This window comes from Lynx canadensis, chromosome B1, assembly GCF_007474595.2.
Source record: "Lynx canadensis isolate LIC74 chromosome B1, mLynCan4.pri.v2, whole genome shotgun sequence".
NCBI classification, from domain to species: Eukaryota; Metazoa; Chordata; class Mammalia; order Carnivora; family Felidae; genus Lynx; species Lynx canadensis.
The window spans coordinates 138027044-138044744 of NC_044306.2; the positions used below are offsets into that span (position 1 = coordinate 138027044).

Here is a 17701-nt window from a genome sequence, read left to right on the forward strand (position 1 = left end):
GTGATATCAGATCACCATGTTGATATGATTTCATGGAATGTTTCATAAACAGTGATGTGACACGTATATTTTAATTTAATTTTGCTAATATTTTTAATAGGCTTGAAATTAATGATAAACTGAATGATGTTCTCAGTCTCTCTGAAAGTTATCTCCATTCTAGCCAGCTGGAAGGCAAAAGACATGGAAAAGCACATGTGAGAGGCTTTTCTGGACCAGACCTAGAAATAGGCATATAGCATCCATTCACCTCACTAGCTAAAATTGAGTTGCATGGCCTCATCTTAACAAGGGAGGCTAGGAAATATAATCAGCTATATGCCTAGGAAGCAGAAGAGACTCTGGATTTTGGTTAGCAGCACGCCGTCTGTAACATGATCGGCCATACATATATAGCATAATAGTGCTACATTAGTACAGGTAATTGACAGAAAACTGGGACCCTGAACAATAATGAAATTTTCCATGATGGAGGGACACTCTTCCATTCTGTGCTTTTCGTGGCTATTGGTATTTATTGAGTTGAGTGTGTACCCTCTGCTGGGGCTGTAGAAACTATAGAAGAGCTTACAGTGGTTGGAGAGACAAAATTGAATGCATGTAAAACAATAATGAGTAATGAAATAGGTGCTTAGTTGTGTGGTATAGACAAGATGGTTTGAAACTAAAGAAAGATAAATCCTGGTACTTCTTCATTTACCATTTACTCAGATACTTAATCAGTATCTACTATGTCTTAGGGGCTGTGGTATGAAACACTAGAGAGCAATGAATATGCATAGAACCTAAAGCCTAAGGAGGTGGTGAGAGGGGCTATGATAGAAATGAATCAAATAATATAAAAACAGATACAATTGCAAAACCATGAAAAGATTTATGATGGTATGAGATCCTGTATAAGGAGATTCAACCACAGATAGCTCAGGGATGCCTTCTCTAATCATCCTAAGATTTTTGTATGGGTATAAATTAGAGTGGATGTCAGCCACAAGTGTGAAGGTCTAGAGCTGAACTAGATTACTGTACATGTAGGATGGTAAGACAACTAATCTGATTGGCATTAGTAATGCTTTGGAGGGAATGGAGAGCATATAAAGATAAGGTTAGATTATGGATGATTTTTAAAACAAAGCAAATTTAGGTTTCATTTTGTCATTAAATGGAGACCCATGGAATGTTTCTGAGTCGTAATGAGCTATAGTCAAAGTGTGAAAGTGAAATTTGCAAAAAAATTAGCAATGTCTCTGGTAGCAGATAGAGGCGAGTCATAAAGATGATTGAATTTGTTTTGCAAATATCCAGACAGGAAGTGATATGAGCAATGACAGAATCGAAAAGTTGAGGTAGAACTGTTTGGACACAGAGGTTTCAGAAGTTGATAGCTTTTGGCATGAAGCTCTTACATGTTTGAGTTGGGGATGATTATTTTTGTAAATGAGTACAATTTGAAGTGAAGGGTGTTTGTTTTCCTGATAAACTTTGACATAGATTGTTGTAAGAATAATAAGAGGTGGTGTTGAGGTGATTACAGGTTGTAGGCTCCATTGATTCTGTTGCCTGAAGTTTTATTTTGTCTATAGCTCCTCATACCAGTACCCATTAGCCAGGTTATGGAACAGAAGGAATAAATGACTGAGAATTTATTCTTTTTTCTGTTATCTTTCCTGATGGTTTTGTTTTATGCTTTTATAATTATGTTGATTGAGTACGAGTGGGGTCCTGTGACCATATTACTAAAACCTTTTTGTACTATACAAACTTAAAATTATATGTTAAAAACTAAAAATATTAAAAAGTTAGGATATTATTAATTCCCATGTGTCCTTTACCCAACTTTAGAATTATCAGTTTTACCTTGTTTTTATCTATAACCTCCTCCCACATTTTTTTTAAGTAAATCATGTCATTTCATCTGTAGATTTTTTTTTTTTAATTTTTTTTTTTTTTTCAACGTTTATTTATTTTTGGGACAGAGAGAGACAGAGCATGAACGGGGGAGGGGCAGAGAGAGAGGGAGACACAGAATCAGAAACAGGCTCCAGGCTCTGAGCCATCAGCCCAGAGCCCGACGCGGGGCTCGAACTCACGGACCGCGAGATCGTGACCTGGCTGAAGTCGGACGCTTAACCGACTGCGCCACCCAGGCGCCCCTGTAGATTTTTTTTTATATATATAAAAGATAGGAACACTTTTTTAAACTTACCCACATTCCTTTGATGCTATTAAATACCTAGTTAATTCAGATTTCCCTAATCATTATATTTCTTTTTTATGCTATGTTTGAATTTGGGATTCAGATACGTTTGGGATTCATATACATCGTGCCCTTTAAAAAAACAAAAACAAAAAACAAAATTGGGTTGTGTACATCCTATAGTTTTTCATAGGTTGGTTGCATTCCTGTGGTGCTTTTTGGTTTCAAGAATTTCTGGAATGGAACCCAGATGGCTCTTGCATCTTAGACCTTACAATGTGTTTTGCAGATCTTTTCTCCCAGTCTGTGGCTTATCTTTTATACTCTTAACAGTATCTTTTGCAGAGCAGGAATTTTTAATATTAATGAAGTTTGACTTACCAGTTTTTTCTTTCATGGATCATGCTTCTGTTACTGTATCTAAAAAGTCATCACCAAACCCAAGGTAAATTAAATTTTCTCCTATATTATCTTCCAGGAATTTTATTGTTTTGTTTCATAGTTTTATAGTTTTAGGTCTGAATCCATATGAGAGGTGTCTGTGTTTAGATTCACTTGTTTGCATGTGGATGTCCTATTCTAGCACCATTTGTTGAAAAAACTATTTCCATTGAATTATTTTTGCTCCTTTGTCAGAGATCAGTGGACTATATTTAAGTGAGTCTATTTTTGTACTCCTGTTTAATACATCACTTTTAGCCTTCGCCAATCTAATTAAAAGATCTCACATAGATTTATATCTTTTTTTAAAGTTTATTTACTTAGAGAGAGAGAGAGAGAGAGAGAGAGAGAGAGAGAGAGTGTGTGTGTGTTTGTGTGTGTGTGTGTGTGTGAGAGAGAGAGAGAGAGAGAGAGAGAGCAGGGGAGGGGCAGAGAGAGAGGGAGAGAAAGAATCCCAGCAGGCTCAATGCTGTCATCACAGAACTTCATGCAGGGATGGGGCTTGAACTCACAAGCCACAAACTGGTGAAATTGTGATCTGAGACAAGATAGAGTGGGCCGCTTAACCAACTGAGTCACCTAGGTGCCCCTCACATAGATTTATATTTTTAAAAATTATTCATGTCTTTGTGTCTTCTGGACTCCTCTTCTGTGGACTGTGATGCCCATTGGGTGGTTTGTCTCTTTTTCCTTGTGAACTAAAAACTGAAAAAAGCCCATAGCATATTAAGGAAATCACTTGTTTGTTATTAATGTAGTTACAAACATTTTTCCCAGTTGGCTTTGTCTTGTTTCTGTTCCTTGCAGAAATATTGCTCATGAAATTAGTTAAAATATTATAGTGTCTTTATGAATTTTGAGTTTTTGAGCTATATCTAGTTAGTCTTCCTTATTCCAATATTATAAAATGTGCATTCATTTTTAAAAGTTATTTGGCTGTATTTTACTTATTTTACATACAATATTCTTTTATTACACATTAAGTACAAGAACAGATAGACTTGTTCTTGTTCTTTAAACTTTATGAAATGGTTAAATTAATATTAGCCTCTATATCATTTTTATCCTGATTTTCATAGCCCATCTTGCAAAGCAGATATCTATTTGGGTAGGGTACACACACCATAAAATTTACTGTCTTAACCATTTTTAAGTGTACAGTTCGGTGGTATTGAGTGCATTCATCCTGGTGTCCAGCCATCCCCACCATTCATCTTCAGAACGCTATCTCTTGGAACACTGAAACTGTGTACCCATTACATAACAAGTTGCCATTCTTCCCTCCCACCAGCTCTTGGCCACCACCATTCTACTTTCTGTCTCTGTGATTTTGGCTACTCTAAGTACCTCATGTAAGCAGAATCATACAGTATTTGTCTTTTTGCTTTGCTTATTTCACTTAGCGTAACGTTTCTAAGGTTCACCAGTGGTGTAGCATATGTCAGAATTTTCTTCCATTTTAAGGCTAAATAACACTTTATTTTATGTGTATTCATCTGTTGATGGACACTTGGGTGGCTTCCACGTTTTAATTATCCTGCTATAAACATAGATGTATAAATATCTCTTGGAGACCCTGCTTTCAATTCCTTTGAGTATATACCCAGAAGTGGAATTTCTGGATCACATGGCAATGCTGTGTTTAATTTTTTGAGGAAACATCATAGTACTTTCCACAACAATTGTACCATTTTACAATGTAATTAATGCACAAGGGTTCCAGTTTCTCCATATTCTTTTTTTAAATTTTTTTAGTATTTATTTATTTTTGAGAGAGAGAGACAGAGACAGAGTGCCAGTGGGGGAGGGACAGGGAGAGAGGGAGACACAGAATCTGAAAGCAGGCTCCAGGCTCTGAGCTGGCAATGCAGAGCCCAACATGGGGCTTGAACTCATGAGCTGCGAGGTCGTGACCTGAGGACACTTAACCAGCTGAGCCACCCAAGCGCCCCCTCCATATTCTCATTAACACTTTTATTTATTTAAAATTTTTTTTTAATGTTTATTTATTATTGAGAGACAGAGACAGAGCATGAGCTGGGGAGGGGCAGAAAGAGAGGGAGACACAGAATCCAAAGCAGGCTCCAGGCTCTGAGCTGTCAGCACAGAGCCCGACATGGGGCTCGAACTCACCGACCAAGAGATCATGACCTGAGCCGAAGTGGACGCTTAACCAACTGAGCCACCCAGGCGTCCCTCATCAACACTTTTTTTGATAGTACCTATCCTAATGGGTGTGAGGTAGTATCTCATTGTAGTTTTGATTTGCATTTCCATAATGATTAGTGATGTTCAAATATTTTTTCATGTATTTATTGGCCATTGTATGTCTTTAAAGAAATGTTTTTTCAAGTTCTTTGCCTATTTTTGAATCCATTTGCTTGTTTGAGTTTTAAAAGTTCTCTCTTTAGGGGCGCCTGGGTGGCACAGCCGGTTAAACATCTGACTCTTGATTTCAGCTCAGGTCATGATCTCACAGTTTGTGAGTTCAAGCCGCACATCAGGCTCTGTTGATGGCATGGAGCCTGCTTTGGATTTTGATTCTCCTTCTCTCTTCCCCTCACGTGCTTGTGAGCTCTCTCTCTTTCTCTCTCTCTCTCTCCAAATAAATAAATACAGTTTAAAAACTTTTTTTTTTTAAGTTCTTTGTTCTGGATCTTAATTCCTCATCAGCTATATGATTAGTGAGTATTTTCTCTCATTCTCTGAGTTGCTTTTTACTTTGTTGACAGTGTCTTTTGAAGCACAAAATTTAAATATTTCCATGAAGGTCCAGTTTGTCTATTTTTTCTTTTATTTCCTGTGCTTTTAGTTTCATATTCAAGAAATCATTGCCAAATCCGATGTCATGAAGCATCACCATATGTTTTTCTTCTAAGAGGTTTTTAGTATTACATCTTACATTTAGATCGTGGATCTCTTTTGAGTTCATTTTTTTATATGTTGTTGGCAAAGGATCCTGGCAAAGGATCCAACTTCATTCTCTTGTGTGTAGATACCCAGTTTTCCTGACACCCTTTGTCTTTTCCACACTGAATGGTCTTGGCACCCTGGTCAGAAATCATTTGACCATATATGTGCAGGTTTATTTGTAGACTCTATTCTGTTCCATTGGTCTGCGTCTCTGGCTTTATGGCAGTATTGGTTTTGGTGTTTTCTTAAGGTTAAATCTTTGATCTATTTGAAACTTATTACACGGAATGAATTCTAGGGATCCAGTTCTTTTTCTTCAGACCGAATAGCTGATTCGTACCATTTACCGAATAGCTCATCATTCTCTGTTGATTTGAAATGCCAGCTTTCATCATGAACTGTTCTATATATAGGTTCTTTTCCTTCTCCAAATAATTTATTTCAAAATCATTTTTGTTATAATACCTAATTTAATAATTTGAAACTTGCTTTACAACATAATGTGTAAGATTCACCTATGTCATAATCTGTAGCTATAGTTAATTATTCTGTAGTTTTTTTTCCTTTTTCCCCTTTTTGTTATTGAAGTAAATTAACATACAGTGTGATATTAATGTCAGGTGTACAATATAATGATAAAACAATTCTATACATTATTCAGTGCTTATCACAATAAGTGTGCCCTTAATCCTCTTTATTTCACACATCCCCCTACCTACCTCCCCTCTGGCAACCACCAATTTGTTCTCTGTATTCGAGAGTCTGTTTTTTGTTTGTCTCTTTTTTTTTTTTGTTCATTTGTTTGTTATATAGGTTCTTTTATCTATTCTTTTGATCTTTAGTATTCTGCTCCTAGGCCAATCCCATGCTATTTTATTTACCCTATCTTGATAATGTTTTAATTTTTAGTAGGGTTGGCTTCTGATTTGTATAAGGCTGATGCTTATAGAGCAGGTTGTCTAATTTTGCCTGTTATGGTCATTTAACCCTTTCCTTGAATGCTTCTGTAGATACTAATATATTTAAATTACTCATCCTTGTCACTGTAATTCATAACTGTAAATACACTTAAGGTGGCTTAATGTCTGTGAAAAAATAGCACAAGAATGCCTATGCCTATTTCATAATATTTCACCAGTCAGTAGAAGAGTGCTGAAAGTTCTGGTACTCATCCCAAGGTTTGACTCTGACATTAGTCATATAATACATACAATATTTATCTCTTCTTATCTTCTCATTTGTTTCTTAGCCTGGAAGCATTTGACAGCTTGCAAATTTGCTTCTTGGTGGGTTTATTTAATAACCTGAAGTTTGGGAATTAGGTTATTGTAAACATAGTTTTTCCATGGTGATAAACTCTGTAAACATTTCACCATAAATTTTTTTTTTTTTAATTTTTTTTTTTCAACGTTTATTTATTTTTGGGACAGAGAGAGACAGAGCATGAACAGGGGAGGGGCAGAGAGAGAGAGGGAGACACAGAATCGGAAACAGGCTCCAGGCTCTGAGCCATCAGCCCAGAGCCTGACGCGGGGCTCGAACTCACGGACCGCGAGATCGTGACCTGGCTGAAGTCGGACGCTTAACCGACTGCGCCACCCAGGCGCCCCTCACCATAAATTTTTAAAAGCTATATTAATATGGAACCCTACAAAGTCCTGATTTTAAACTATATTACAAAACTGTTGTAATCAAAACAGTATGGTATTGTCATAAACACAGATACACAGATCAATGGCACAGAGTAGGGAGCCCAGAAATAACCCACATGTATATGGTCAATTAATTTATGACCAAGGGGCCAAAAATATACAATGGGGGAAGGATGATTTCTTTAGTAAATGGTGTTAGGAAAATTGGACAGCTACCTGCAAAAGAATGAAACTGTATTATTATCTTATCATACACAAAAATAAACTCAAAATAGATCAAAGACTTGAACATAAGACCTAAAACCATATAATTCCTAGAAGGAAATAATAAGGGTCTTTGACATCAGTCTTGGCAGTGATTTTTTTGGATTTGACAACAAAAGCAAAGGCAACAAAAGCAAAAATAAGTGTGACTATATCAAACATAAAAGCTTCTGCACAGCAAAGAACACCATCGACAAAATGGGAAAGCGACCTATGGAATGGGAGAAAATATTTGCACAGTATATATTTGAAAGGAGTGATATTGAAAATATATAAAGAGCTCCTAGAACTCAACTGAGAAGAACCAAACAATCCAATTAAAAAATGGGCAGAGGAGCTGAATAGACATTTTTCCAAAGAAGACATACAAATAGCCAGCCAGCACATGAAAAGGTGCTCACCATCACCTGGGAAATGCAAATCAAAACCACAGTGAGATACCACCTCACACCCGTTAGAATGGCTGTTAGCAAAGACAAGAAACAAGCGTCAGGGGAATGCTGGTGCACTGTTGGTGGGAATGTAAACTGGTGCAGCCACCCTGGAAAACAGTGTGGAGCCCCCCCACCCCCCACGAAATTAAAAATAAAACTACCATACAATCCAACAATTATATTTCTGGGTATTTACCTGAAGGAAATAAGATCACCATCTTGAAAAGATGTCTGTACTCTAATGTTTATTGCAGCATTATTTACAATAGCCAGGACATGAAAACAACCTAAGTGTCTTTTGACAGATGGATGGATAACGAAGATGTGGTGTATCTTATATATAATGAATGGACTAGTATTCAGCCATAAAAAAAAGAATAAAATCCTGCCATTTGCCACAACATGGAAGGACCTTGAGGGAATTATGCTAAATGAAGTAAGTCAGATACAGAAAGACAAATAGCTGTGATCTCACTTATATGTGGAATCTTAAAAAAGAAAAAGAAAAAGGAACTCATAGATGCAGAGAACAGACTGGTGTTTGCTGTGAGGTGGGGGTGGTGGTGGTGGGTAAAATGGGTGAAGGTGATCAAAATGTGCAAAGTTCCAGTTAGTTTTCTAAGATAAGTTCTGGGAATGTAATGTACAGCATAACTTTAGTTAACAATAGTGTATATTTCAAAGTTGCTAAGAGAGTAGATCTCAAAAAGTAGATCCCAAAACTTCTCATCACAAGAAAAATCTCATTATGTTCAGTAATGGATGTTAACTTATTGTGGTAATCAATTTGCAATATATACATATATGAAATCATTATTCTTTATACCTAAAACTAATACAGTGTTATGTCAATTATATTTCAATAAAAAAGAAAAGAAAAACATAAGTTCTTTCCTCTTACAAAATTATGCTGAACTTAGCTGCCATTTACCTAGATTCAAAATGAGTCTCAAGTCATATTCTATGTAGAAATACATACAGATTGCTACTTTAAGAGATTTCACAAATATTTATGGTGCAAGTTGCTTAGGATTTAGTATGTCTGTGCTAACATTTTATATTACAGCTTTTGTGATACTTTCCTTATTTGTACTATTTCCTAAGCTATCTCTATTTACAGATTAATATCATAATTATGTGTTTAAAAATAAATGTCTTTGGACATTATTTTCCAATTAGCAAATGGCAAAAGTCTTTGCTTAATTCAAGTTTACCTATGAGGAAAGGAATAAAACACTCTTCCAGTTCTGCAAATGAGGACTCTTATTCTCTCTGGTAAAGCTGGAGAGAGAAAGAGGGAGGGAGGGAGGGACAGAGGGGGAGAAAGAAAAAGAAACAGACTCAACCAGTACTCTTAAAACAATGAGTTTGTGGGGTGTCTTTACATGATACTGTCTGTCTTTCTCTTGGCACCAATATATGAAAGAAAGAAAGAAAGAGAGAGAGAGAGAGAGGGAGAGAAGAGAAGAGAAGAGAAGAGAAGAGAAGAGAAGAAGAAAAGAGAAAAGAAAAAAAATAAAAGAAAAATTTCCCCTCCAAATGCTACTGTTAAATAAGTTTGAGAAGCACCCTATACCATACCCATCTAGGAACTTTATAGTGGTCATTAGCATAGTAAGGACTCTGAGAAGGCTTTTGTTTAACATTGTTTACTTTAGGGTTTCATAAATTAATTTGACAAAGTAGACTGTTTCATGTAATAACTAATCCTGAAGAGCTAATGTTCAGTGAAACAAACACACTTTAGTAAACACTACCTAGTTAGCATGAAGGAAAATATTGTTATGATTTTGCATTAGATTAAACAAAGGCCATCTTAACATCTGTTTGAAACAGTATGATTTGTGCAGGTGTTTCAAAGTGCTGTACAGATTTCATTTAGTGGTAATGTTCTCCCTTGTACAAAAGAGAAACAAAGATATAAAAGCATTAGGTTTGCTTGCCAAAATACACACAAGACTGAGACTAACTGGAACCAAAGCCCATATGTCCAAACAATGATTTCTAAGCAGTATTTACAAACAGAACCAAATATGGAACGCTGCAAACTCATTGTTTTAGAGTATTGGTTGAGTCTGTTTCTTTCTCTTTCTTTCTCCCCCTCTGTCCCTCCCTCTCTCCCTCTTTATCTCTCCAGCTTTACCAGATAGAATAAGAGTCCTCATTTGCAGAACTGGAAGAGTGTTTTATTCCTTTCCTTATAGGTAAACTTGAATTAAGCAAAGACTTTTGCCATTTGCTAATTGGAAAATAACGTTCAAAGACATTTATTTTTAAACACATAATTATGATATTAATCTGTAAATAGAGATAGCTTAGGAAACAGTACAAATAAGGAAATCTTTCAAGTCCATGTATTTTAGGGCAGCCCCTTAATACCTGTTAAATGTTGCTATCTGAATTTAAATTAAGATAGCTGGTTTTTAACCCAGCTGTCAAGAATGTTAATCAGGAAATAGAGATACTGAGGATTCTTATTGAATACACATTAGCTGTTTTTCTGGTAATGTTGTATGTTCAGAGGGGCATTCACATGGAGTTTCTCAGACCACTGTACTTAAAGGAAGGGACTAACTTGTAAATCCTCAAAGAAGTTAGTTGTATTCCAGTGCTTCTGTCTTTTGCAAAAATAGTAACTGTTGTATGTTACCAAGTATTTCAGGTGTTCGGAAAATGCAATTTAATCAGTTTGTCAAGAGTTAGGGTTGGGGAGGAGGGTGTGACTATGAAGGGTAGTGCAAGAGAGTTTCTTTGTCATGGTGGAACAATTTTGTATCTTGATGGTAATGTTGATTACATAAGTCTATACAGTCTTTAGCATACATCCTCCAAAAATGCATATAAAAACTGGGAAATCCAAAATAAGTTCTGTTCTTAGTTAATGGTATTGTACCAATTTCCTGGTACATTTTGATAATGTTCTATGATTATGGAAGATGTTAGCCTATTGGGGAAAGTATGGGAATTCTGTATTCATTTTGTAACTTCTTGTGAGTCTGAAATTGTCTTAAAAACATTTAAAAAATGTGTTTATACTTCTATTCAGCATACTGAATAAAAAATAGTTTCAAAGTTTCTTAGAGGCAAATATGCAACTTTAGTTCTTAACAGTTCTTGAGGACTGGATACTATTTAGTTTTGTTAAGTCATTTAATAACTGTTGATTAAGCATGTAAAGTTGGAGGCATTATGATGTCTTACTTAAAAGAATGGCCCTTGGAGTTGGGTCTGGTTCAAATCCTGGCTCTGCTACTTTGTATTAGCTCTATGACCTTGGGGAAATTTCTTAATCTCTCTGAGCTTCAGTTTTTCCCTTCTGTAATGGGCATAATGATGATATAAATAGCAGCTCACGTTTATTGAGCATTATAATATGTGATGTTATCAGCACTTCATATGATTTAACTCATTTAATCCTTGCAGCAATCCTATAAGAAAGGTATTATTTTCAGATGAGGAAACTTAGGCACAGAGAAGTTCAGTTACTTGCATAAGGTCACACAACAAAGGAGTGTGACCTAGATTAAAACCCAAGTAGTTGGTATTTTATTTTTGGCTATACAGAACTAGCTTGTTGGAGACCAACTGTCTCGCTAAAAACAACTAAAAAGCAGGGGAAACATATTTTAAAAATCTGTTTGAAGTAACATTCATGAAATAAAGGGAAGCCTAGTGAAGTCAGCCTCATGTTCACTATGACACTTCTTAGATCATTTGCTGATTTGTAAGTTGTGGCTGAGAGACTGAAGTGATGAACAGAAAGTGGCTACAGAGAGATTAAGGAGCTGAGCGGATCTGTCAGTCTTCTGGATCTCATGAACAAAAATTTGGTTTCAGGCCCACCAAGGAGGTGGAAGCCTATAAACACCACATTCCTAGTTGGGACCATTGATATAATATATAGGGGAAGAGTGAACCAGAAATAGACCAGGCCTATGGAAGATTGAAGCTGTGCTTCAAACTGCTCAATTTGTGATTGGTTTAGGATGATCTGCCCCTACTTTTAACTGCGTGCCAGAAGCTGAAGTGAATTATCCCTGAAGGAATATAACATCATTCAGAGCCTCAAAGTATGTCTTTAATTTTTTTGTAAACAATGTCTGGCATTGAATCAGAAATCATCAGGTCACCAAGCAACCAGACCAAATTATTCAAAACCAAGAAATATAGATAATGGGAGTTATCAGACTCAGACTTTTAAAATAACTAAGATTAATATATTCAGAAATGTAACAAGATGAAGAATTTCAGCAGAAAGAAACTGTAAGAAGGAATCTGATGAACCTGAAACTCATGGAACATTGTGTGTCCAGTATGCCTCAATTAAAAAAAAGGAATCAGGTGAATATTTTCAAATTGAAAACATAAAACTGAGATTAAGAATTTAGTAGATGAGGAGTACTGGGTGGCTCAGTTGGTTAAGCGTCCTACTTCGGCTCAGGTCATGATCTTTTGGTCCGTGAGTTCGAGCCCTGTGTCAGGCTTTGTGCTGACAGCTTGGAGCTTGGAACCTGCTTCAGATTCTGTGTCTCCCTCTCTCTCGCTGCCCCTCCCCAGCTCGTGCTCTGTCTCTGTCTCTCTCAAAAATAAATAAATATTAAAAAAAAAAGAATTTAGTAGATGAGTTTATCAACAAATGAGATACAAATAACTGGACATTTTTTGAGAAACAAAATGGAAAGAATTCCTCATCAGCAGACCCACACTTAAGGAAATCCTCAAGTGCGCTCTTTAGGCAGAAGGAAAATCATTCGTACTTTGAAGCAGGATGATATAGAAAGGGTAAATTTGTGAGTATATGTAAATTAATGCCTTGTGGAGTTAAAATTATTATATATAGAGGGGCGCCTGGGTGGCTCAGTTGATTAAGCGTCCGACTTCAGCTCAGGTCATGATCTCACGGTTTCTGGGTTCGAGCCCTGTGTTGGGCTCTGTGCTGTCAGCGTGGATCCTGGAGCCTGTTATAGATTCTGTCTCCGTCTCTCTCTGACCCTCCCCTGCTCATGCTCTGCCTCTCTCTCTCTCAAAAATAAACATTAAAAAAATTTTTTTTTCAATTATTATATGTAGAATTAAAATACTTAACAGTAAGTAAATGGTATTCGTGTTTAGTGGTTCTTTTCATTTCCTGGGTGATGTGTAAAGTACTGATTTAATTCCTACATTGTCCATTGTAATCTCTAGGGTCACCATTAAAAGATTAGCAACATAATGTATAAATAAAAAGCTAATACAGGGAGGAGGAATGGAATAATAACACAAAAGAAGGTAAGAAAGAGAAAAAAGAATGGAAGTGAACAGGTGGTTCAAATAGAAAACAGTACAACAGTGGATTTAAATGCAGATCTTTAAGTAGGTCTGTTAGATGTAAACAGACATAAACGATTTAAACTTACAGTCAGATCTGATTTTTGTTTTGAAGACCCAATTCTATACATCTTGTAAGAGTTGTAGCTTGAAGCTTAGGATGCAGAAACGTTGAAAGAGTTGGAAAAAGGCATGCTATGCAAATGTACCCAAACTAGGCTCTGTCCTGGGCTACACTATACCTAGCCCATAATATGGCTGCTAGATTTAAAACAGCTCATCTTAGAGTATTAAAAGCACTATTCTTTATTCATATTAAGTATCTAATAAATCTATGCTTGAGGCACCTTAAGATAGTATTTTTTTTCCCATTTTGAGCTGATACGTGTCTCTTGCATCATTGTACATACTTGTCTCGTGCTTGCTTGATTTTTCAGTAGCTTCCATATGTACACATTTTATCCCTTTTCTTAAGCTTTATATTTTCATTTAACCGAATGACGGTTGTGGCTCTTGTCTCTTATCTTTATTTTAGATCTGCTTTGTGGTACTGCTGCCCAGTGATAATGTGTGACTCGTTTTATGAAGTAATCTCCTTTGACTATTGCCTGTAGAGTTTCCATGCTAAATGAATTCCTCCATCTCTCTCTCTCTCTCTCTCTCTCTCTCTCTCTCTCTCTCTTTTCTAGGCTTTTATGAAAATGTTCAAATTCTTAAGAATTATTCTTTCATAAATTATTATCCGCATAATATAGATTTCCAACATCAGTGAATGGTCTTTTAGCATGAGGGCTCTTTGACAAATAGGTGGGGATATAATTGTAAAATAACACGATAGAACTGGTTGAGAATCTGGCCTAGACCTTTATAGGACAGTCTGTTGTATGTTGATTAAACACCAACTGAAGACATCTTGAGAGACTTTTATTCTGTTCTGCCTCTGATGTTTCATTTAGCTTTTTGGGAAGTCACATTGCTGTTTATCAGAATGAAGGAAAGGATTAAAATGATTATATTGACTCAAGTTTGAATCTCCCAAAATTAGTTTTGTTAGACAACCAAAATTGGGGTAGTTTTAGACTGAATTTGACCCCTTACCCATATGTTAGTGGCTACATTTGTATCTGCAGATACAGTTGAATTGACTGGACTTAATGAGGGTATAAGATGGGCTTTTCTTTTGGGTTTCTTCTTTAGAACATGTGAAAATGAAATTTGTCATAGTTAATTTGGTGGGTAGCAATAAATAAAGCCAAGTGTCTGCATCCTCTTTTCTCGATGTTGAATATGAAGCTAAATTCTTGGGGTTTAAAATAATTCTTTTCTTATAAATATTAACAAAACTGAGTAAGTTCTTGTAATTTAAGTAATGATTTCTTCATAGCAAGTCACCTGACCTGGATTCCCAAGGAAGTAACTACTAGAGATGGAAGGTAGAACTCGCCGATTTTGGTTTCACTCCTGTATTCATTACTATTCTTTCCATTTCTCTTTGAACAGGTTGTTCCTTTCAACAGCTTTTGATGAAATACAGGAACATACTTTTTTACCTGAGCAATTGTCATAAGTTTAAAAGAGTAGGCAAGTTAAATCCCAGATTAACGATAGCCGTGTTGTATTGTTTAATAGGCAGTGAAATCAGCTGTGCAGACCATCACTGTTGGAGGCGTGAGCACATCACAGTTTAAGACAATTATTCCTCTGGCAACTGCTCCCAATGTCCAGCAGATTCAAGTGCCTGGAAGCAAGTTTCATTATGTCCGACTTGTTACTGCCACAACAGCCAGTAGCTCCACCCAGCCAGTTAGTCAGAATCCCAGTACAAACACTCAACCTCTCCAGCAAGGTTAGTAACCATTTTTTAAAAACAGTCATTAATTCTTTGAACATTATTAAAGAACATTGGTCCTTTTCTCACTGAAAGCCTGATTAAGTATGGCATTTCAGCCGACAGTATGAGTTCAGCAACTGTTGCAGAAAGCCGCAAAATAGAATCATAGTTGTATATAAATATAGTATTTCACTCTGCTAGAAGTTGGTACACAGTGTACTATACTACCAGACAATCAGAATTATTTATCAGTTTGTGCGTAGCCATTATGTTGCTGGTTTGTAAGCCTACCGTCTACGTTAGTGGGACAAATTTAGATGAAACCAAATTATTTATCTTGTTTTCTAAACTGTGAAGCTGTTTGATAGGGTTTGGGTCAATTGAAATGACTAGTAGGCAAGGTATAAATGATAAATAAGAACTTTGCACCACTTTCATCCTTTACTTACTTTGAATCTGTAGTTGCTAATAAAAAGCACTTACAATGTTCTGTTATTTTGCTCAGTTGTACTTTTGGAGGATATGCCTGTTTGTAGTCCTTCCATTTTCTGTTTGTGTTTAACCCTTCCTACCACCCGATACCTATACATAGACTCACACACAGAACCTCTCTCCATATTTATCTACTTGTTAAAAATTGGATGGTATGAAAGGCTCAGGACAGTTTATGATTTAGGGCCTGATTTTTGGTCTTGGAAGACTGCTGCGTATCCCTTCAATGTCACAAAGCAGTTGATGGCAAGTAAATGACTTATTATTTACTGGATGTAAATAGCAGAATTAAAGATCACTTGTTTCCTTTTTCATTTTGATTAAGGGATCAGAGGGTTGGAGCAACATATTGCCGATAGCTAGTTCACTAAGGGAAACTGTGGAAGAAAAATCCTATCTATTTTTTAAATTACTGATGGGAGAAAATAGAGGATATGTGAAGGAAACAGTATTTTAGTTTGTATTCTATTAAAATTAGACCTATCAAGTAGTTTTATTTTCTAATCCCTCTTTAAGCTGATTTTATTTTTTTATTTATTTATTTTTTTTAATTTTTTTTTTCAACGTTTATTTATTTTTGGGACAGAGAGAGACAGAGCATGAATGGGGGAGGGGCAGAGAGAGAGGGAGACACAGAATCGGAAACAGGTTCCAGGCTCTGAGCCATCAGCCTGACGCAGGGCTCGAACTCACGGACCGCGAGATCGTGACCTGGCTGAAGTCGGACGCTTAACCGACTGCGCCACCCAGGCGCCCCTCTTTAAGCTGATTTTAGAAGAAAATCTTTTATTAAAGTATTCTTAATGAAAGGAAAATGACACATATTGTTGACTAAGGGAGTCAAGTTTTATATTCTCTCAGTACTTAAACTTAGCAGGGTACTAAAAGAGGTGCTGCAAGTCCAGTGTACCTGGATAATCCCAACGATATGAAGCAATCGTGAGATACAGTTGTTATATTTTATGTGTGTGTTTGTATGTGTACTATATGCTGAGATCCATTTCCAATGTGATGTTAACACTAATTTTAGTCAATAATAAGCCTTTGGTATAAGTAGAAAAGAAGCTAAAGATCCAGGAAGAGTACATGAATAGGTTGGATACTGCATAATTCTAATTACTGGTACTTCCTTTTCTAAGTTTTTATCTACCTTTCTGCCTCTCTCTACTTAGGCTCTTTGCCTCCTGAAAACCCACCCCGCCTCCCCACACACACCTTTTTCTATTTCTCTGCTTCTTTCTTTTTTTGCCTTGTACCTTCAACTTTCCCTCCCTGCCCTCCCCTTTACCTTTCCAGCTCCTTCAGTTATTCCTGTATATACCCTTTTCGGGCCTGCTCACATACACAACCACCCATGCAATTTCCCTTATGTCCACCCATATTTTTCTTTTTTTGTTCTCCTATCCCATAAGAGACCTAGGTATATATAATATATATTATTTTGCAGGAATAATGAATTAAATTTATAATTTTTATTAGAGATACATGAAAACTAGTTGCTCTCGTTCATGAATGTACTAATATGTCTTTATAAGGGCTTAATTTCCAGTGAGGGATTTCCTTATGCCAATGGGGGTTAGGGTCATCTTGTACATTTCCCACCAAAGCCAGTATTCAAAGGTTCTACCATGTTAACTGCTGGTTGGATAGCAGGCCACACACTAGAAAGATCCAGAAGACTTCATGGTTAATCTCTTTAGAATGTAATCTACCATCTTGGTGAAAGTCAATTTAAGAAATTAAAAAGCCTTAAACACTTGCACGTATGGTTTCTAAAAGTTGGAATGAGGCTATTCTAACAAGATTGTTCAGAATTTCTGTTAAAGACTAAAAAAGAAAAGATTATTCCAGTTTCTATGAAAATGGCAGTAATAGTAATGTGGGACTGTGCTCAAAAGTTGAGGGGGAGGAGAAATAGAGACTGGTGATGTAGTTATATAACATTAATATGTCCCCCTTTCCCTAGGTAATTTGTAATGTTCTCTTTTCTGGCCATTTCATTTTTTATTGTCTTCATTTCCCAGGTTTTAGTGAAAACTCAGCATGCAGATGCAAAGCTAACGTAAACCTAGAGTTTCCAAATGTTCTAGTTCTGTGTGCGTGTGTGTGCTCGCACGCGGGTGCATGCACACGCGCGCGCGCGCACACACACACGGAGACAGTTAACCCTTTC

The 17701-nt window shown here is 36.4% G+C and overlaps 1 protein-coding gene across 5 annotated transcripts in view; it reads left to right on the plus strand.

The window, feature by feature from the left end:
- The window catches only part of LIN54 (lin-54 DREAM MuvB core complex component), a 74875-nt gene that overhangs the window by 39771 nt on the left and 17403 nt on the right, over positions 1-17701 (plus strand). For 4 of the 5 annotated variants that reach the window (XM_030313556.1, XM_030313559.1, XM_030313555.1 and 1 more), the window contains exon 5: positions 14835-15051. The exons of the other annotated variant lie outside the window; for it this stretch is intronic. In XM_030313556.1, the coding sequence (XP_030169416.1) occupies positions 14835-15051 (217 nt within the window). The remainder of the gene's footprint in view (positions 1-14834; positions 15052-17701) is intronic. 5 annotated transcript variants of the gene reach the window in all.